The 23,710-nt window shown below is 39.4% G+C and overlaps 1 protein-coding gene across 6 annotated transcripts in view; it reads left to right on the top strand.

The window, feature by feature from the left end:
• The window catches only part of LOC126183189 (microtubule-associated serine/threonine-protein kinase 2), a 247,513-nt gene that overhangs the window by 85,870 nt on the left and 137,933 nt on the right, over window positions 1-23,710 (top strand). For all 6 annotated transcript variants that reach the window (XM_049924927.1, XM_049924928.1, XM_049924926.1 and 3 more), the window contains exon 10: window positions 7,848-7,960. In XM_049924927.1, coding sequence (XP_049780884.1) covers window positions 7,848-7,960 — 113 coding nt within the window. The remainder of the gene's footprint in view (window positions 1-7,847; window positions 7,961-23,710) is intronic.

Below are 23,710 nucleotides of genomic sequence, written 5' to 3'. Positions count from 1 at the left end.
TCCCCTGCTGCCTTCCCTATTTCATGTCTCCAAGCTACTCATTTGTCTTTTCCAATATTCCTTACTCTCATTTCAGTCCAACATTCCCCGTTGCTCTTCCTGAAGCTCTCAACAAACTATAGTACCTTCATTTTACCTAAGTCCCTTACCCATAATTTCCTATTAAATAAATAAGTAATTAATGTTATGTCCATGTAACCTCATATGTGTATTTGTGTTGTATACTTGTGCACTTAACCAAAGCTTTTGTTCTGTGCAGGAGTATACCAACCAATATATCTATGAGGTTAAATGAACATAATGTTATGTATTTATAGCTAATATCAATGTTGGAACAATGTACATTTGGTTGTAGTTATTCAATTTATAGAAATGCATAGCTGAGATTGTTTTTTTTTTTGGACTTGGTGATCTGATCCTAGACCTAAATCGTTTGTCTTCAATGCAGTATACCATTACAGCTTTTTATTGCATTATGCAGTGATTAAAAACCATACAGGACAAAAATGGTTACACAGTGTGAATGTCGTGTGTCATAGCACGCAAAGTAGAACAATGAAAGCTGCAAAAACCAAACTCAGTCTCCACATGTCTTTTGAACATACTGTTTCCACACGTCGTTTTACCACAGCAGGCCACTACATGCAGTCTTTACAAATTAAAAGTGAGTGTTTTTTGAGACACCCAAACTTAGAGCAATTGTAACAAATATATTGCGTTGTGCTAGCTTCGCACCCATAGCACCGTCCTCTTTAAGGCACCATACTCTGGTTCTCACTCCCATCGTCTTGCTATTTGACCCCCGCCAGTCTGTTGACAGATCTTTTGAGAGGTCGGTTGATATGCTTACTGCCAGCCCTTTGTATTAATTGGCCTCTGACAGGAGCCTTCCCAAGCGATTTCAGAAAGTCTCTCGCCGTGGTCTCCCCCTGGTTGTTAGTTCTGAAGATGATGAGACTGTTTATGCCTGCTACGTTCAGTTAGCAAAAGAATAAGGTCAATGGCCACCTTCTAGTTGTTCTTGTTACATCATAGGTGGTACACATCTGATCTACTAAATCTACCCCACCCTTAGTAACATTATTCAGAGTTATCATCTCTGGCTTCATTTGTTCCCCAGTTGTTGCATCTATTTTGTTGTCATGGTACATAGTGCTCATTAGAAGTAGGCACCTGTTTTTCTTTGGTACATGACTCACTAATGTGCATGTCTTCTGAAAGCCAAATATACTTGTAAAAGCATTTCTACCTCTTGTGTTCATGAATTCTGGGGGAATTTCCATCTTGTTCTTCCTTACTATTCCCAAAAGTGTTAATTTACGGTGTTTTAGAAGTGACAGGACCAGTTCATGTCTCGTAAATCAGTTATCCATCATTATGTTCCTTGATGTTTTTGCAATATGATTACACAACCTTTTGATGACATCAGCTGCTTGATTACTCAACTTATGCACCCCATCTTGCTACTCACCTAAATAAACTTCCAAATTTGACAAGCACGCCATTCTTGCATCAGCTGGATTGAACACTTTTATTCCATGTTTGCCAGGTTTGGAAGGAATGTACATTCAAAAACTACATTGTCCTTGAAATTTGACAAGCATTTCATCTACAGTGACATATTCTCCATGAGGATAGTGTGCTGTGCAGTTTTTGGTGAACAAATCAAATATATTTCATATAGGAGCCAATTTACCCTCTTTTTGCCTGTCGGACCTCATTGACCTATCGTCAGATCTAAGACACTTTGCCAGAAACCTGAATCTCTGTGGGGCCATTGTAGAGTAGAATAATTCCAATCCTGTTCCATCTCTGTCCCAGATTCTTCTGAAATAACCCTACCAACCTTGTAGATTCCACCCAAATACAACAGACCAAGAAATGCTTCAGTTTCATCTTTATGTGTCTCATGAATGAAGGTCTGAGACGAAGAGTATCTCGACTTAATGGATTCGATACATTGGTTAGCATGTACCACTACTTCATCCATTATTTCATCCGTGAAAAACAGCCACCATATTTCTACATCTATCCTCTTATTCTTTGCCATTCCCCTCACACCAGGAACAAGAGACACAATATTATGTCACCTCATTCCGATACGAGGAGTAGGGAACATTCACTTTGTAGGAAGTACCAGAAATTAGTTATATGTGGTGACTTCAATATTAATTTTGTATATGATGGTGCAAGAAAAAGGATGTTGGTAGATCTCTTAAATTAATATGATCTGATGCAGTTGTGTTTTTTCCAACTAGGGTGCAGGGGAACTCTAGCACAGCCATAGACAGTGTTTTTATTCATTCTTCATTACTAGATGGGCAGTCTGTTAGTAAAAGCGTGAATGGCCTTTCAGACGATGATGCACAAATTTTAACACTAAAAGGCTTTTCTACTCAAACCAATGTCATATTTAATTACAAACTATGGGAAAGTTAATCCAACAGCAATAGAGTGCTTTTTAAACCTTGTCAAGGAACAGGAGTGGCAGGATGTTTATAGTGCCGATAACATAGATGATACATACAATGCTTTCCTTAACACATTTCTCATTCTCTTTGAGAGTTGCTTTCCATTAGAATGTTTTAAACGGGGTACTAGCAGTAATAGGCAGCCCGGGTGGCTGACTAGTGGGATATTGATACCTTGTAGAACAAAGCGGGAATTATATCAAAATGTTAGAAGTAGTCACAATCGAGCTACAGTAGCCCATTACAAACAGTATTGTAAGGTGCTAAAGGTGCTTAAAAATGTTATTAGGAAGGCAAAGAGTATGTGGTATGCAAATAGAATAGCTAATTCACAGTATACAATTAAAACCATATGGTCAGTTGTGAAGGAAATGTCTGGTCAGCAGCACAAGGTCGACGATATAAAGTCAGTTCGTAGTAAAAATATTTCTGCTGCTGATAAATCAGATGTATACACAGTATTTAAAAATCATTTCCTGAGCATTGCTGGTGAATTAAATAAAAATTTAGTTTCTACAGGAAATCATATAACTTTCTTGGCAAATGCCTTTTTGAGATTGATGTCTGAAATACTCCTCTGTGATACAGACTAGGGGGAGATTGAGTCAATAATTAAATCACTGGAGACTAAGTACTCTCATGGTTATGATGGAGTGTCTAGCAGAGTATTAAAGTACTGTGCTGTACATGTTAGTCCTGTATTTAGCCATATTTGTAATTTTTCCTTTAGGGATGGTCAGTTTCCTGAGCGATTAAAGTGCTCAGTAGTAAAGCTGCTTTATAAAAAGGGTGAAAGGAATAATGTAGATAATTTTAGAACTATTTCTATGCCATCAGTGTTTGCAAAAGTTATTGAAAAGGCTGTGTATGTAAGGATAATTGATCATTTTATATCAGACGATTTGCTATCAAATGTACAGTTCGGCTTTAGAAGTCGCTTAACAACTGAAAATGCTATATTCTCCTTTCTCTGTAAGATACTGGATGGGCTAAACAAAATATTTTGAATGCTTGACATATTTTTTGATTTAACTGTGTTGATCACAAAATATTGCTCCAGGAGCTGGACCATTATGGAACACGGGGAGTAGCTCACAATTGGTTCACCTCTTACTTTAGCAACAGGTAGCAAAAGGTCATTATTCGCAATGTTGATAACGGCTGTGATGTGGGGTCTCAGTGGGATACTGTCAAGTGGGGGGTGCCCCAGGGATCGGTGTTGAGGCCACTCCTGTTCCTTATTTATATGAATGATATGCCCTCTAGTATTACAGATGACTAAAATATTTCTGTCTGCTGATGACACTAACTTGGTAGTAAAGGATGTTGGGTGCAACATTGGCTCGGTTTCAAATAGTGTGACTGATGACCATAGAAGTTAAGTCCCATAGTGCTCAGAGCCATTTTTTTTTTCAAGTAGTGCAGTACATGACCTAAGTTCATGGCTTGTAGAAAATAAACTAACACTAAATCACTGTAAGACACAGTTGTTACAGTTTCTAACACACAATTCAACAAAACATGACATTTTAATTTCACCGAACGGGCATATGATTAGTGAAACTGAGCAGTTCAAATTTCTAGGTGTTCAGATAGATAATAAGCTGTTGTGGAAAGCCCACGTTCAGGATCTTGTTCAAAGATACTGTCATTTTTACTATTTGAACGGTATCAGAAGTGAGTGATTATTTGACATTAAAATTAGTCTACTTTGCTTATTTTCATTCACTTACGTCATATGGTGTTATATTTTGGGGCAACTCTTCCCATTCTAAAAGGATATTTTTGGCTCAGAAACGGGCAGTTCGGGCAATAAGTGGTGTAAGTTCACGAACCTCTTGTTGACCCCTGTTCACGAGTCTGGGTATTTTGACATTGGCCTCTCAGTATATATATTCCTTACCGCCATTTCTTGTTAACAATATCAGCTTATTGCCAAGAATAAGTAGTTTTCACTTGGTTAATACTTGGCAGAAATCAAACCTGCATTTGGATCGGACTTCCTTAACTCTTATGCAGAAAGGTGTGCAGTATACTGCTGCATCCATTTCCAATAAGCTACCACTCGAATTCAAAAATCTTAGCAGTAATCCACGCACTTTCAAATCGAAACTGAAGAGTTTCCTCATGGGGTCACTCCGTCTATTCTGTTGAGGATTTCCTTGAAAAATTAAGCTGATTCTTATTGTATTGTTGATTGCGTTTACTTAAACTTATGGACTGACTTTTTTCGTGTTCCTTAACATTTATTTTTATTTGTTATTACTTTTATGTTGTAATTTCATGTACTGACACATTCCATTACCTTGGAGATTTGCTCCTCAATTTGGTCCTACGGAACTTGATGTGTAAATAAAAAAAATAACAATGTCTTTCATCCATGTAGTATGCTTGTCCTTACCAACAAAATATCTCTTATTGTTCTGATATCTATCGCTGTCATCCCCACTTTCATTGCTTTCCGTATCATGTTCACTATATAGTTCAACGTCTACGTCTCCACCTTCGGTACCTGATTCGTCACTAAAGATTTCATTTCGCAGTGCAACGTTACACTGATCCTCTGTTACATCCATTATAGCCCTCGTCTGAAATAAATAGGCTGATTCAGCAATTTGAATGTATGCTACAAACGTATTTGTGTTGGGACAAACTACGAGGGCCGTTCAGAAAGTAACCTCCGGTTGATTTAAAAAAATACACCAAGTTAAATAAAAATATTTTAATATATACATCTTACAACTACATCTTTGCACTATTTTTCTACATAGTCTCCATAGCGATTGAGGCACTTGTCGTATCTCTTCACAAGCTTTGAAATTCCTTCTGCATAAAAATCACCCGCTTGTGCCTGGAGCCAGCCTGTGACCGCATCTTTGAGCTCTTCGTCGTCATCAAACCGCTGTGACCCGAGCCATTTCTTCAAATGCATGAAGAGGTGATAATCACTTGGCGCCAGGTCTGGGCTGTAAGGTGGATGGTTGATAACGTCCCACTTGAAGGACTCAAGAAGGGCCGTTGTTCTGCGAGCAGAGTGAGGACGGGCGTTATCGTGCAAAAAAACGATACCGGAAGTCAGCATACCACGGCGTTTGTTCTGTATAGCCCGTCGTAACTTTTTTATTGTTTCACAGTACACGTCTTGATTAATGGTCGTACCACGTTCCATGAATTCAACCAACAACACCCCTTTGGCATCCCGAAACACCGTTGCCATCAGTTTTTTGGCAGAAAAATCTTGCGAGGCTTTTCTTGGTTTGGTAGGCGAATTTGAATGTGCCCACATCTTTGATTGTTCTTTTGTCTCAGGGTTCACATACTTAATCCAGGTTTCGTCACCGGTCACGATTCTGTTTAACAATGGTTCTCCTTCGTCCTCATAACGTGACAGAAAGTCTAATGCAGAGGCCATTCTTTGAGTTTTGTGGTGGTCGGTAAGAATTTTGGGCACCCATCATGCACAGAACTTACGGTAACCCAATCTTGCTGTCACTATCTCGTACAAGAGAGTCTTAGAAATCTGTGGAAAACCAGTAGACAACTCCGACATTGAGAAACATTGATTTTCACGAACTTTTGCATCAACTGTCTGAACGAGTTCATCAGTCACCAATGATGGTCTACCACTCCTCTCTTCATCATGAACGTTTTCTCGTCCACTTTTAAATAAACGTACCCATTCACGGACAACTCCTTCACTCATAACTCTTGGTCCGTACACGGCACAAAGCTCACGATGAATAGCTGCTGCAGAATATCCTTTGGCTGTAAAAAACCTTATGACAGCACGCACTTCACATTTGGCGGTGTTTTCTATTGCAGCACACATTTCAAACTGCCACAAAAACTAAACTAGCGCAGGTACGACGTTCACCCAACCACGGCTTGATGCCGACTGACCTGTTGAGTGCGTGAACGCACAGATGGCGTCGCTACTCCCCCCACAACCCGCACTGTGACCGATCGGAGGTTACTTTCTGAACCGCCCTCATATACCAACATTGCTACTCTGGGCCCTATAGCCCCAACAAGTACTTACCTACTTGCTATGGTTGGTCTGGCAGACACAAACATGCTACAAGCACTCCTAGACAGTGGACTTCCGCCATCACTTGACGAGGAAATGATACATAGGTGTAAGGTAGGAAGCTACAAGGAACGCTGCTCGTGTGCAGTGTTGTGAACCTAATGAAAACGAATAGCTCACACAAGTCAGGGTCCGGGAGACCCACCAGTAGCAGTGCAGGGTTAAATAGGCAAAGACACCCAACCAGCACAACACCTGTTGTGGCTAGACACTTAACAGCTCTCTGCGTAAGACATCTCCTTTCATATTGTGTATTAGCAGCTTTTAGTTCGTGCTCTGTATGCATAGCACACCACCTGATGCATTTCTCTCAAAACAACACACCATATGGCTAAACACATGTGGTATTTTTCACACCATGAGTTAACCCTGGAACAGTGAGATATTGTCCTGTATGTGGATGAGTCATTGCTTATCTAAATGACTGTCATTATGTAATGTATACCTGGGACCTATTACAACACTGTCAACATCATGCAAAGGGATTGATTTGGTGACAACTGTATTCTTATACATTGTGTTAGATGCCTGTATGCAAGTGCCCATGTTTCGTGAGTTTCATTGGTCCTTAGGGATGCGTGTGTAGACTTCAGTCCATGTGTTGGATGATAATTTGTAACCACACATGGCTGGCTAGGTGACAAGAGTTCCTACAACATAAGGACATCAAATGCCTAGAGTGGCCAGCTCAAGTACCAGACTGAAATTTAATTCCACACGTATTATACGCTTGAGACAGGAGGTTTTCAGGCTTAATACCATGAGCACAGACTATTGACTATTGTTGACCTCCAGAAGACACTTGTCAAGCAAACGAAAGCAATACCACAAGCCATACTGAATGGCCTGATTTCTGATTTACAGTGTGTGATAAATGACTCCCACTGCCCGTGGTTATTTATCTGGTATCTTAGTATTTATATGATTGCATTTCTTGTGCCTTACCATCTTTTTAGTGCTCACATTTTTAATATTTCTAATGTTTTGTTTATCTCAAAGATGTGCTAACTTAGGAAGCTTGGTTTATATTGTATGGCCTTTAACAGTTGCTTTTTGTCCCGATTAAATTTTGTACTAATGTTCTTTATGTATCTAAAACATGTCATAGTTTGCAGTTCTATAAAATGAACTGAAAGTATTTAGTAAAGACATAATTTCATGTTGTTCACTCACTTATTTGCTTCTCTCTTATTAATCACATCATGGCTATATGTTGTTTAGCAATAACTTTTTCAGTTAATGTATTTATTTGATGACTTTTGTGCTGAAATTCTCTTAATTTTGCTCAGAATTACAGGAGGGATTAAATAAGATGGAAAACAGAGCTGCGGTTACAGAAGAAAGAGTTTCCACAACAGCAGTGTGTCCCTTACCAGCTGCTAAGGACTCTAAAGATTCAAAGGTAAAACTTTGTTGCATAGGTGAAACTGTTGGACAGTGAACCTTAGTTTAACGATACTTACAAAAGTTGCGTATTTTCTATGCATAGAAAGTGTGGTGTATGGTTGCATGTTGTGATTGTACATAAAATGAAGTGTAACAGGCTGATTACCTACTTACTCCAAATAATCCTTAGTGTACCACTAGTCATGGAAATGGAAATATGCGGAATCATCATCTTTTTTTAAATGAATATCAGTACAGCATTTCTGATTTTATCATTTTATGTACCTTCTGTCATTTCTTAATTGTAGAATCTATTAGAATCTTCTGAGCGTATAAGTTTCATCTCATTGATGGAATAAAATGATGTCTGGCAGATAAGTTTTGCTTCTTTTATTTTTGAAAGTTCTCTTAGTGAATCTGTGTGCTCCTTTCTTCACATACTTGCTGTAATGGAACTGTGTTTGGTTGTCCCAGATGGTCAAAGGTAATCTGTTCTCAGCATTTACATTTATAAAACGAACTGGAAGTATGCAGCTAGGATTTAATTTAGTTTTCTGTCTTTTTATGACTATTTTTTATTTAATATGAAAATTGTCTTTCATTAACCTTGTGATATCAATGTTTCATTTAACATTACATGATCTACATCTATATACACATTCCACAGACCTCTGTGAAGTGCATGGCAGAGGGTGCTTAGCATGCTACTACATGGTAGGATTTATTCTCATTACAGTTGTGTGTGTAGCATGGGAAAAATGACTGACTAAATGCCTCTATGCTCACTGGAATTAGTCTAATCTTGTCTTCCTGATCACTGTGGGATTGGCATGTTATATCCAGGAGGCTGAAGAATATCACAGCATGTCATTTAATACTGGTTCTTGAAATTTTCTAAGCAGGCTTTCGCAGGGTAATTGCCATCTATCTTCACACGCCTGTCAATTCAGGTTTTTCAGCATATCCATGGTGCTCTTCTGTGAGTCAAACAAACTTGTGACCAATTGTGCCACTCTTCTTTGTGTATGTCCAATATGCCATGTTACTTCTGTTTGGTGTGGAATGCACAAGTTATTTGTAAGCACTCTCTCATGAAGATGTTCTGCCAATAATCCAAAGTATTTTACTGACATTTCCTGCACCTGAGCTTATATGATCATTTCATTTCATATCCCTAAAACTGTTACATCCAGGTACTGGTACGAGTTGACTGATTCGAGGTATACTCTTCTGCCTTGTGTAAAGAGCATAATTCAGCAAGGGTCCCAGTACACTTTCCAGCCACATGCCTGAAGTTACTGCTCTTACTGTTAACAACTCTCCATCCAAGATAATATACTGCATCCTCCTTATCAAGAGATCTTCAATCCAGTAATAAATTTAGTTTAATGCCCCATGTAATCATACTTTTGTTTATAAAAATTGTCATGCATACATTTGATTGACTTGATGCAAGCCTTTCAGTGCGTCGTGTTAGAAAAGAGCATTTTGGGTTTTGCATGATCATTGTTTTCAGAATCAGTAGTGGTTGCGAAGGAGGAGGTTATTATTCTGTTTCAGATATCTCATTATATTTCAGATTGGAATATATTCTGGGTTTCTACAGCAGACAGATGTCAGTGCGATTGGACGGTAGTTTTGTGGAGCACTTGCACCACTCTTCTTGTAAATGGGTGTGACTAATGCTTTCTACCAACCACTGGGCATAGTTTTTTTGTTTGAGGATCTAAAGTATATTATGGTTAAAATGGAAAAAGCATGAGCAGTCTGTACACAATACCGGAATTTCTCTGTATTTTGTGAGAGATCTTTTGCTAAGATTCTGCTAAGGTAGTCACTGAAGGCTTTGCATATTGCCTTCTTGACAGCCAAACACATTAAATTCAGTATATCACTGTCTATAGCCCTACCTTTTGTCTTATACTTTTAACTGGTAGTCACTGTTTATTATGTGCATATTTCACTTCATAAACTTTGCATTTTCACTCGTGTGTATTTACTCATCATCATCATCATTTAAGACTGATTATGCCTTTCAGCGTTCAGTCTGGAGCATAGCCCCCCTTATACAGTTCCTCCATGATCCCCTATTCAGTGCTAACATTGGTGCCTCTTCTGATGTTAAACCTATTACTTCAAAATCATTCTTAACCGAATCCAGGTACTTTCTCCTCGGTCTGCCCCGACTCCTCCTACCCTCTACTGCTGAATCCATGAGTCTCTTGGGTAACCTTGCTTCTCCCATGCGTGTAACATGACCCCACCATCTAAGCCTGTTCGCCCTGACTGCTACATCTATAGAGTTCATTCCCAGTTTTTCTTTGATTTCCTCATTGTGGACACCCTCCTGCCATTGTTCCCATCTACTAGTGCCTGCAATCATCCTAGCTACTTTCATATCCGTAACCTCAACCTTGTTGATAAGGTAACCTGAATCCACCCAGCTTTCGCTCCCATACAACAAAGTTGGTCGAAAGATTGAACGGTGCACAGATAACTTAGTCTTGGTACTGACTTCCTTCTTGCAGAAGAGAGTAGATCGTAACTGAGCGCTCACTGCATTAGCTTTGCTACACCTCGCTTATTACTATTTACTATAGTAAATATTACTATTTACTATAGTAAATAATTTTTTTTAGAAATACTTTTATGAAAAAGCAAGAGGTATGTAGTGAAATGTGCATGCAGATGTCAAGAATAGGGCATACTAGACTGTACAGGATGACAAAAAACAGATCCATTGTAGCACATAAACGAATAAAGGATGACAAAAAATCTCTACTGAGGATACTTTCTTTGACTGACTGACACCATTTGCTTCTTTTACATTCAAACACCCTTTTACATAGTTGCAGATATAGAACTTATCTGCTAAGAAGGTTGTAGTAATTAATGAAATCTGAATCTTTCTGAAATCAAGCCTCACACTCAGTATCCCTCTTAATGGACCTACCATAAAGATTAGTATATCTCCTACCAAGAATCCTGCCACAAACATCATATTTTCCATTTCTGTATGCCCTTAACTGTAAGTGGTCTTGTCCTATGTAAGAAGCTATCAAGAGGAAATAAGAGTATCTATATGAATTGTGGATGTAACTGCTGGTTAGAAGAAGAAGGTGGTGACAATCTCGTCAATAATTACCTCTCATAAGAGTGCCAGCCTTCTTCAAAATAAGAGAATGTGCAGATGATAGTGATGGCAATGGTGACTGCCAACTGTGAAAGAAAGAGTAAATTAAAGGAAGACTGCTCTTGTAAATATTAAGATTTTAAACCAAGTGTAAATCATCTGGTTCCTACGCAGTGGCTAGCACACTGGACTTGCATTAGGGAGGACGACGGTTCATTCCCCCATCTGGCCATCCTGATTTAGGTTTTCCATGATTTCCCTAAATCACTCCAGGCAAATGCCAGGATGTCCCTTTGAAAGGGCACGACTGACTTCCTTCCCCGTCCTTCCCTAATCTGATGAGACCGATGACCTCGCTGTCTGGGCTCCTCCCCCCAAACAACTCAACCCAACTGGTTCCTTCTGTTTTATAGACAGCTCCATGTGTTGCTGATAACCTTTTATTTCCTACAAATTTGCCCAATACTCAGTTCATTACTTCCAGATGTTGTAAATCAAATGGTCAATACAGTAAGTGAAACCATAGAAGCCATTGAGTGTGTATGTGTAGCTCGGGATGGTGATATTGATAATATTTTGCCAGACTAGTGCAAAATTGCTTGAAACAGAGTGACAGCATGCTATGTAGAATATTTAAGTTTTATTGAAGCCACGTGGGGCTTTAGTCACACTATAATAAACAATTTGACAGGAAAATGCACTTGGGAAGTTTGCAAACATTTTGTAACTGATGAGATGCATCAATTAATTATTTGTGAAACAAACTGATGTTGGTTCAGTTGTGGGTGTGAGTCTGAAGACTGCTCTGATGCAGCTCTTCATACTACTCTATCCTGCGCAAGCCTCTTCATCTGTGAATAACTACAGCAGCTAACGAATCTTGTTACTGTATTCATCTCTTGCTCTCCCACTACCATTTTTATCTCCCACACTTCCATCCAATACTAAATTGGTGATCCCTTGATATCTCAGAGTGTATCTTATAAACCGATCCCTTCTTTCAGTAATGTTATCCCACAAATTACCTTTCTCCCCAATTCTTTTCAGTACCTCGTCATTTCTTACATATGATCTATCCATCCGATCTTCAGCATTCTTCTGTAGAACCACATTACAAGAGATTCTGCTCTCATCTTGTCTGAACTGTTTTTTGTCCACATTTCACTTCCATACAGTGCTACACTCCAGATAAATACCTTCAGAATAGACTTCCTAACATTTAAATCTTTATTAGATGTTTAAAAATTTTCTCTTTTTCAGAAACATTTTTCTTGCCATTGCCAGTCTGCATTTTATATCCTCTCCACTTCAGCCATCCTCAGTTATTTTACTACCCAAATAGCAAAACTAGTTTACTACTTTTAGTGTCTCGTTTCTTCATCTAATTCTCTCAGCATCATCTGATTTAATTCAACTACATTCGTTTACTCTTGTTTTGCTTTTGTTAATGTTTATCTTACATAATCCTTTTAAGACAATGTTCAAGCACTCTTCTAAGTCCTTTGCTGTCTCTAACAGAATTAAAATGTCGTCGGTAAACAGAAAAGATTTTATTTCTTCTCCCTGAACTTTAATTCCTTCCCCAAATTTTTCTTTGGTATTCTTTATTGCTTGCTCAATGTACAGATTGAATAACATCAGGGATAGGCCACAACCCTGTCTCACTTCCGTCTCAACCTCTGTTTCCTTTTCATGCCCGTATAAACTGAACAACTTATCTGGAAAGTTATCCCTTTTTAAATGCACCTACATACACTGCCTGAGAAAAAAGTGGACCACCCAGAAGGGGAGGAGGAAATAAAATGAAACTTAATGGGTTCTACATCTACATCTACATTTATACTCCGCAAGCCACCCAACGGTGTGTGGCGGAGGGCACTTTACGTGCCACTGTCATTACCTCCCTTTCCTGTTCCAGTCGCGTATGGTTCGCGGGAAGAACGACTGTCTGAAAGCCTCTGTGCGCGCTCTAATCTCTTTAATTTTACATTTGTGATCTCCTCGGGAGGTATAAGTAGGGGGAAGCAATATATTCGATACCTCATCCAGAAACGCACCCTCTCGAAACCTGGCGAGCAAGCTACACCGCGATGCAGAGCGCCTCTCTTGCAGAGTCTGCCACTTGAGTTTGTTAAACATCTCCGTAACGCTATCACGGTTACCAAATAACCCTGTGACGGAACGCGCCGCTCTTCTTTGGATCTTCTCTATCTCCTCCGTCAACCCGATCTGGTGCGGATCCCACACTGATGAGCAATACTCAAGTATAGGTCGAACGAGTGTTTTGTAAGCAACCTCCTTTGTTGATGGACTACATTTTCTAAGGAATCTCCCAATGAATCTCAACCTGGTACCTGCCTTACCAACAATTAATTTTATATGATCATTCCACTTCAAATCGTTCCGCACGCATACTCCCAGATATTTTACAGAAGTAACTGCTACCAGTGTTTGTTCCGCTATCATATAATCATACAATAAAGGATCCTTCTTTCTATGTATTCTCAATACATTACATTTGTCTATGTTAAGGGTCAGTTGCCACTCCCTGCACCAAGTGCCTATCCGCTGCAGATCTTCCTGCATTTCGCTACAATTTTCTAATGCTGCAACTTCTCTGTATACTACAGCATCATCCGCGAAAAGCCGCATGGAACTTCCGACACTATCTACTAGGTCATTTATATATATTGTGAAAAGCAATGGTCCCATAACACTCCCCTGTGTCACGCCAGAGGTTACTTTAACATCTGTAGACGTCTCTCCGTTGATAACAACATGCTGTGTTCTGTTTGCTAAAAACTCTTCAATCCAGCCACACAGCTGGTCTGATATTCCGTAGGCTCTTACTTTGTTTATCAGGCGACAGTGCGGAACTGTATCGAACGCCTTCCGGAAGTCAAGAAAAATAGCATCTACCTGGGAGCCTGTATCTAATATTTTCTGGGTCTCATGAACAAATAGAGCGAGTTGGGTCTCACACGATCGCTGTTCCCGGAATCCATGTTGATTTCTACATAGTAGATTCTGAGTTTCCAAAAACGACATGATACTCGAGCAAAAAACATGTTCTAAAATTCTACAACAGATCGACGTCAGAGATATAGGTCTATAGTTTTGCACATCTGCTCGACGACCCTTCTTGAAGGGTTGAGAAGGTATGTGCTGTTACTTCAGTGATTGCAATGTCGAGTCCAATTTACGAAGAATTATTAGTTTAACATAGCGCCCCTCCTGCCCTGTATCCAGTTGGGAAAAATTTCATAAAACATTTGTATCCTATCTGAGGTGAGCTGGTCCACAACTATTGTAACTGGTTCTTGGTACCCCATATACTAGCACTGGGAAGAAATTGACATCCAAGTTGGCCCCACATATGTTCTATCAGGGACAGATCTGGGGATCTAGCTGGTCATAGGACTACCTCTGCACCTCGCAAACAGTTTCTAGAGAGACACATCATGTATGGATGAGTATTGTCCTCCTGAATAAAAAAAAAAATGAAACTTTGATATTATTGCATGAGAGATAAAATATGAGGATGATTGATGAGGATGGGGTGTCAGTGACATAGGGTTGTGCTATCAGGGTTCCCTCAGTCACACGCAGCTGTGACCTCAAGTTGTACCCGATGGCCCCAGACACCACTACATCAGGGTAATACTGCTGCGTCTCTTCAAAACATGGTAAGAATGGAACCTGTCCCCAGGTTGCCAGTATACTGAATGAGGGTGGTCATCCGTGTAGTGCAGAACCATGAGTCATTGCTGAAGACAACACAGTGCAGTGCCAGTTATCAGCATTTCTTACTTCTCAGTGATGGCACCAATCCAAACACAGCTATTTATATTTTTGTACAACAGCATATTATGCATGGGGTGATAATTCCCTAGTCTGGATACTACTAGTCTCTGACCCAATGGTGTGGGCTGACACAAAACGGTGCAGGGAGTCAATTGCTTGGTCTTGGATGGCATGTGCAGATGTGGGTTAAGATATGTTTGGTGCACAATACTGTAATGATACTGATGGTTAGACGTGATTTACAGAAATTTTGATGACTGTCTAATCTGGACGCCCCCATAAATCTGGCTGTTGTACGATTTGACCAGCAGTCTAAATGTAGACCCAAAATCAGGTCCCTATAAACCTCTTTCAGGTGCTAATAGTGCTGTCTCACAAGAGAATGTGGCAACTCCACCTCTTCACAGTGATTGCCCAACATCACATGCTGTTTCCAGTTTTATATACACCATGAGGCCCAGTAACAACACTAAACACAAACAGCATCAGTGCACTTTGGTAACCATTCTGTGTGTCACAGAGAATTGCAACACTAATTGTTTACATACCTGCCAATAGTGTGTATGTGTACAAAGTTACGTTAATATCCGACCATGTCTTCTGGGTGTTTCACTTCTTTCATCTGACAGTATAGATTAGGATGATCAAATGTATCATTTTTAATGGGACTGCCCCCCTTTTTTTTTTGTTATGTGCCCCATTGTCCTGATAAACTGATCACCAAAGTCCCGTTTTTCTGTAAGCCCTTACTTGTCGAAAACTTTAACTTTTTCATTTAGTTCTCTTTGGGATTTTATTTGTTTTATGCATCAGTTTTGTCTCATACTTTTTCATATTTTCTTACTGAGATCCAGGAGCAACTTGAACGTTCAAGGGAACACGATCACTGGAGGTCACATTTTAGATATTACATTTTCTTTGCCCTTGAGCTGTAATGAAAGTGGAGAGTGAAAATAACTTTGACAGAAGAGGAACAGAGAGAAGACTTTCCACTACCTTGCTCAGTGCAGGCAACTCTGGCGAGAACTTCGTATTGATCACTTTTTTATGGTAGAAACTATGCACAGAAGTAACTGGTTTAGTGAAAGGTCGTTATAGCGATGTTAATGTTCAAATGCTGTGCTCATCTGTAGTAATGAATATGTATTAGCTACATACAGTTAGATCCCATAGATTGACAGTAGCTGCAAGCAGCTCAGTCTTCTGATTTCTACCGAAAAGTCAGTTAAAAGTAGAGAACAGCTTGTAACAATGGTGGCACAGCAAGCTTGTGCCAACGCATTCTACTGTTTGTTGTTCACTTCGTTAGAGAAACATGTCTGTTAATATGGAGAAAAGAAAATGTACTTTCTCTGAAACTTGAAAAATTTCCATTCTTGAAGCAAAATGCAACATATAGAAATGTAGAATGTACTTTGTCATTCAGTTTTCTCCATTGAAGATGAATGACGAGTCCATATAATGCAACACATTAAGAAGCAGCAGCACAGGCTTGCAGTTTCCTTAGGAACTTCCAGTAGCATAACTTCCTATGTAAATATGAATTGACTACAAACTGAGCAAGATAAATGCATCTCTGTTGAAGTAGTTCTGTGTGGATTTTACACTGCAAAACATAGACATTCATTCTCTTCAGTAGACTACACATTAGAGAACTTTTTGAGAAGAGATTCACATTTCCCAGGACAAAGTGTGTCAGTTTTAGTGAATGTTTTATCACCATATGTGATGTACGAAGTGCAATCAGAACTTATAGATACTAAGTATGTGTGTGTGTGTGTGTGTGTGTGTGTGTGTGTGTGTGTGTGTGTGTGTGTGTGTGTGTGTGTCATGGTTCATACATCAAATCGAAAAAAAGCTTATAATTTGTCCCAATTATAGTTAGATACTTCACACCTACCAAAGGTACTCAGTGCAAAATAATCTTTTTTCATAACATTGATCAAAAAAAAAAAAAGAGAGAGAGAGAGAGAGAGAGAGAGAGAGAGAGAGAGAGAGAGAGAGAGAGAGAGAGAACAGAACTATTAGCTTGTTATGTCCTGGGCACCTTAAGAAAGCATAATTTAGTTTACAAGATTGTCGCGTTTTGTGCAGATAACTGTAACACTAATTTTGGTGAGTAAAGGAGGCCTGGGACAAACAATGTTTATTCCAAATTGAACAGTGTGCTCAAAATAAATAAAATGGTGAGTAGCCCATGTGATACACAGTGGTGCAGACATTCTTCCTACCAACATAGAAACTGTAATAAATAAAACAAATTATAAAGTGGTTATTTTTGCTAGGTGCCAGTTACGTAATGATACTCATGTTTTATCAGCCATTGTACTGATTACCAGACATCGGAAGGGTAAACCAACAATGATAAAATTTTGAGAGTTGGAAACATATTGTGTGAAGGAAAAGTGACTTGTAGTTAATCCCATAACAGAAAGACTAACAAACAAACCAAATATTATTTTGTATTTTGCATGAAACAAGAAAATTAAACAAATGTCCAGTACACCCCAGAGCTGCTTGCTGTTGGCAGATTAGTTTCATGTTTATGAATCCATGTGGGCCCCAACTCCAGTTGCATGATACAATACAGGTATTCACCTGACAGATGAGTGAGTTGTCACCCACCATTGAAAAGCAAAAGTCCCTTGGCTGTTTCAGAGTTGGTTAACATCCTTGTGGTGTATTGTAACAGGCCAGATTATACACCTAGCTGAGGCTGTAAATGAATTATGCAGGGAGTTGCCGACCCTTTGGCACCTTGATGTAATGGTTAGGACAATCAGTTGGCAAATAGCAATGTAGGGATGTCAGATGATTAGACAGTGAAAAACTCCACAGATCAGCGATGAGCAATACCACAAAGCTTGTAAATAATTTATTGTATGTGCAACCCATTTTAATTGTTCCGTCCCTCTCTTCTGAGACACTAGTTTTCTTGCGTATGTTGTAAGTAATGTCTAATTCAATCAATGTTGAGAGGTGTTACTACTCTTTGAGACTTATTACTTCATCCTGGTTTACCAACAGTTGTCTTTGCACCCCTCCCTGCCCTCACTCTGTTAAGTTTCAGCAGAGCATAAAAAATATAACTCCTCATTCTGTGAAGATGGGTGAGCCATCAAGGGCTGGGCTTCAGCAGTACCACATAGTGTCTTGTGTCCTGATATCTTCTTACTAAAAGTAGTTGTAATAGGTCAAGGAATTCAGTAAACATCCCTTGGCTTCAAAACTCATGGGGATGGGAAGATATCAAAGAAGAAATGTTGGTGGATGGTATTTTCATATCTGTTTTGCAGAAAGATTTATGGGGAGATAGATACTTATGGCTGCCTTGCTAAAAGCAGGCCTTTTACAAATAGGTGCTAGGGAATGTAGTATAGTTTGTAAACTCTTGAGTGAGCTGGTGAGACCTCACTCTGCCTATCCAGGTACGTCACAGTGTTTTTCACATCGTTTTTCCAGTCCTGTTGTGAGCACTTTGTATCAGTGGTGATGCAGTGTGCACCTATGTCCAGGAAGCATTTATTTTTAGGTATAAATGAGTTAGCATTAAGCGGAAGTTAGAAGAAACATAACATTAGAGACTAAATTACATTAACATAGGAACAGAAGTTTTAAGTCAGGATTCATATATCGTCTACAAATATGGAACAGAATGCCTGTTCATCTGACGTGCAGGTTCATCTACGAACTCCTCCTAAACTGATTAATACATTCCCATAGGATTTTCAACTCAGTATAGTGCAGTTGTGTAGTATTTTAAGGCTCATTCTTATGTTGTGTTTCCGTTAAGAGGTAGAAGTTTTCTTAGACAGTCTGCATTGAAACACAACAATTCTTGCTATAGCAGTAGTGTCCAAAAAGTAATGGAGTATCTGAAATTTAGCAATTAACAAGAATTCTTTGTGTTGGTAAACATGTCTGAAAAGTACAATCATAGCTGTACCAAATACTTAGTCTGTTGTCAGCTGTCAAGAATATTACACATGTTTTGGTGGTATCAGTGATTATTTATTTTGTATACAAATTGATCAGAGAATTTGAATTGAATTTTGCTGTAATAACAGAATAAAGAACATCAATTTTCAGAAATGTTATCTATTGCTTTTGATGATTCTGCTATGAGTATAAACATTTCAAATGAGGTTGTTGAGATGTTGAAGACAAGCATCGAGGACACCCCAGCACATCAACTGATGAAATTGTGGAAAAAGTGAAAGAATTGATTCTGAATAATCACTGAATCACAATTGGAGAAGTCAGTAATGATGTTGATGTATCAATTGGTTCATGTAATGAAATTATTTCAGATGTAAGTTTGTTCCAAAATTATTGAATTTCAAACAAAGATAGTGATTAATGCAAGCTGCTCAGGAGTCACTAGATGAAGGCAATAGTGCAGAACTATTGAAATTGGTCATAACAGGTAATGAAACATGATTTTATGGATATGACATCTAAACTAAAGCTCAGTTGGTGGAGTGGAAGCATTCTGGATCACCGAGTCTGACATTTATGTAGCTTGCAGCACTTTGATTGGGAGTTGCAGTATTGGCCATTAGTTATTTTTGTGTTAACTCTTTAATACGAGCTGTAATTATGTTAGAGATGACCAAATGCTCTTTACTTTGCACATACTGCTTCTTCAGATTGTGTGCATTTTTTTGCGATGTAGCATGCTTATGCATCACTTCTGAATAACTAAGTATATTACTAAATACAAAAACTGAACTGCCAGTCACTGGTAACTAAAAGCACACAAACAGGATCGATGTAAATCAATGCACCCTACACTACAGTGCTAGGCAGGAAATGTGCAACAGATTTTTTGGTGCACCTGTTGAACCTGCAGGGTTCTTGTGAGAAAGTCCAGTTCCCCCACCAAGAGCACTGCCCACTCATGAGTTGACTGATAGACACTGATGCTTATGTCATTCAGTCAGTACCATGGAGACACAACCTCGCACAAAAGACTGTCAAATGAGCTAGCCCAGCGAACAGAGCCTAGTGTAAATGATGAATGACAACTGCAGTTGAAGCCTAACAACTAGAAAATTATTTGTCGAGTCACAGGGAGACTTATCTGGATACCTATTAAAATAAAATAACTAATGGTGTCGATCTTTATAGTTGATCAACTTCAGAAATGAGGTTTTCGGTGATTTATATGTTTACATAAAACCTGGGCTCTTTTAAGCATTAATATTCACTAGAGGTACGTTCATTGTAGTGTTACAAATAACTTTGAGAAAATTATTGTAAATATGTTGTGATAGCATTTATACTGGCATTAAAAAGTGAAAAAAGTGTGATGGTACACTGCATGATTTGAGAGATGAGTGTAAAGCAGAAGGTTGAGGGGACAAAAAAATCTGTATAAAGGGGTGGAAGCGGTTGTTATGGGAACAAAATTTGCCATATGGAAACACTGTGAATAAGCCCGTTGTCAAGCACCAAAGAGAAAGTTCAAAGAAATTCTTGAAACACCTCTTGGAAATAGACAGGAGTTTCTGGTGATATGTATTGAAAGTAAATAGTCTATTCCAGAATGAGATTTCCACTCTGCAGTGGAGTGTGTGCTGATATGAAACTTCCTGGCAGATTAAAACTGTATACCGAACCGAGACTCGAACTCAGGACTTTTGCCTTTCTTGGGAAAGTGCTCTACCAACTGAGCTACCCAAGAACGACTTACGACCCGTCCTCCAGCAGGTAGAGCACGTGCCCGCAAAATGCAAAGGTCCCGAGTTCGAGTCTCAGTTCGGCATACAGTTTTAATCTGCCAGGAAGTTTCAATTAGTCTATTATTTAAAGGCAGGCAGTAATTACCTGCTACTAACCTCACACAAACACTTCTAGATAAAAAGCATTGTTCAATCACTAGAAGACAATAACTACATATAAACCACCACAGTTCACTTATTGTTTGACTTACACTGGTGTCCAAAACTAAAGCAACAAATCACTATTTCCCCATCCTGTGCCTAATTCATGATATGATCATACAAACTGTCAACATATGTCTGTATGATCATGTTCTGCATAGAAGGTGGAATTTTGGTCAATGGAAAACCATGCCAATGATGATGACAGGGCACCTATCAAATGGAGTGGTGTTTGCTGGATAGTCCCACATCCACAATTTCTGGGTACGCAGTCACAGTATGGCAGTATGGCACAGGGAAGATGCCTACCAGACTCTCTTCGGTGGAGGGCCATGGGAAGAATGGAAGCAGGACAGTTACAAACTTGCGGGCTGATGGCTTAATGTGAATCTTTCTGTTGTTTCTTGGATGTGGCGACAGTTTATAGAGATCGAAACTGTATCCTGAAGACCAGGGCAGGGCCAACCATGTGTGACATCAGAAAGAGAGGACCATTATTTGGCTCTAAGGGCACAACAGTACTGCTTTAGTACTGCACAGCAACTGGCATCTGACCTTGGAGCATCATCTGGACATGTTGTATCAAGGAAAATTGTGTAGAGAAGGCTTCGACAGTGTAGCCGTTGTTGTCAGAGACCTGCTGTATGTGTGCCTCTGATGCATCTTCACAGAAGGGAACATCTAGAGTGGAGTTGTCAATATGCCATCTGGACAGTCAAGCAGTGGGCCAATGTTCATTTCACACATGAGTCCCGATTTGGTCTGGAGAGTGATTCTCAATGGATTCGCATCTGAAGAGGTTTTGGAACACTATTTTGATCCCCGAACATTGTGGAAAAAGATGTATATTGAGGAGATTCACTAATGGTGTGGCCGGGGATTATACTGACCACTCGAACAGCTCTTCGTGAAATTGTATGGGTGAATCGTAAAGGTTTAACTGCTGTCAGGTATCGTGGCGAGGTTGTGGAACCTCTAGTAGGGTTATTGCGAGGTGCTGTGTGCCAAGACTTCTTACTGATGCTTGACTTCATAGAGCATGAGTAGTTGATGTTCTGTTGGAAATTGAAGATACTGAATGCATGGTGTGGCTTGCTCACTCTCCCGATTTGAATCCCATAGTGTGTGTTTGAGATGCACCAGGGAGACAGGTTGCATCATGCCAGCATCCACCAACCATTCTCCAACACTTGCAACCAGTTTCACAGGAGACTGAAGACATTATTCACTGCTTGCTCAGTTGTTGTCAGGCCTGTATTGCTGCCAGAAGTGGGCGCCCCTGATAGTGAGTACATTAGCCAGTTGTCGGAATGTGTGTGCAAATCTGTTAAGAAGAAAATTTTCATCTACTGTTATGCATGTTGCTGTTATGTTCTGTATTCTTTACGTTGTTTCTTCTTATCACCTGATTATTCTGTTTTGTAGCAAAATAAATGTAACCTTGCAAAATTTCAGTTTGTTGTTTTAATTTTGGACACCAGTGTATTTGACTAGTAGCTCACCACTGGGATCATCCTCAAATATTCAGTGCCATGGTGGCGACATGATTGAGATTTAAAGCACCGGTCAACACCATCATCAACACTAGGATTTGTGAGCTGAATAAATTAATTACAACAATTGCTGTGTCCCCTAAGATGGCAACATAGTTCATCTTTTGTTTATTCTGTGGTCATCATCAATTGTTATTGTCCCAACATGGACCATATATGGAAAATGCCCACCCCATTTGTGTAAACATGTTGCACATTAATAAAGTTATGACTCTGGACAGACATCCGTAATTGTGGACTGATGTCTGCTGATGTTCTGTGTAGTAGTCTCGGACAAGTCATTGCTCATACAGTAGCTTGCATTTTTGATTTCATTGAATGTGAATAGTAGTATAAATTTTACCACTGTTTAACCACTAGGGCTACTTTTTATTTTCTTGTTTAATATGGACAGATCACAATCTTTTTTAGCTCAGTTTTTCGTTACCTACAGTGCAGTAGTTGTTTAGTTTGATCTCTTGTTGTTGCAAACAGTTTTTAGTTTGTCATTCTCTCCAACACTTTGTCTTTTGTGTTATTGTATAGTTTTGCAAGTAGGACATTGTATTTGGACACGAGGGAAATGGTCACTGTCCGTAAAAAGTTGTGCTGGCCATGATCAGTAGATTTGAAGCTGCATCAACATTGGGACACCTACGATAAAAGCTGCAGCATATGTAGTGCCTCTGAAATCCGCTGGAAATTCTGATGTCACCAAACTTCTAATGCATATAATGTGAGTGGTTCACCCTCACTCTAGGGTGAGTAATTGGTAATTGGACAGTGGAGTGTTTGCTCCTCTTTGTATGGAAGGCAAATGTGGGTACTGGCTACACGGCTACTCCTTATGCCTTTGTAAAGAGAGATGAGGTGCTGTCCAGTGTTGACAGCACATCTGAACCAGCATGAGATGCCTGAAGCTAGGCCAGTAGATAATTTTTGTGTCAAGTTCAGACAAGTGTAGTGGTTGGGTATGTAGGTCATTGGGAGCTCCAACATTAGGTTGGTAATGAAACCTTCAGGAAAATAGCAGACAGGTCTGGAAGGTAGGCCAGTTTACACATGGTATGTTCGCTGGCAGGTCTCATCCAAGGGTCTGTTGAAAGCACAGGCTGCAAATTGTAACTCATATTTGCATGAATGATGCTTGCCACCTGGGTTCTGGGACCACCCTTAGTTCCGTTAGATCAGAGATGGTCTGCATGCCATCTCTATCTTGCCTGGCTGAACACTTCACCACAGCCACATCTTGCTGTCTGAAAGAGTGTGTGTGCGAGGGGGATGTGAATGTGCTGCATTTAAATGGCAATGCTGTCGCATTTAAATGGCAATGCTGTCGCACTGCATATGACTTGGTTTCATATGTCTTAACAACATAATCACAAACAAAACAAATTTTCAGTATTATTCAA

Source organism: Schistocerca cancellata, chromosome 4, assembly GCF_023864275.1.
Source record: "Schistocerca cancellata isolate TAMUIC-IGC-003103 chromosome 4, iqSchCanc2.1, whole genome shotgun sequence".
NCBI lineage: Eukaryota > Metazoa > Arthropoda > Insecta > Orthoptera > Acrididae > Schistocerca > Schistocerca cancellata.
Note: the sequence above shows the minus strand (reverse complement) of the source record. Positions and strands in the feature narration are given on the sequence as shown.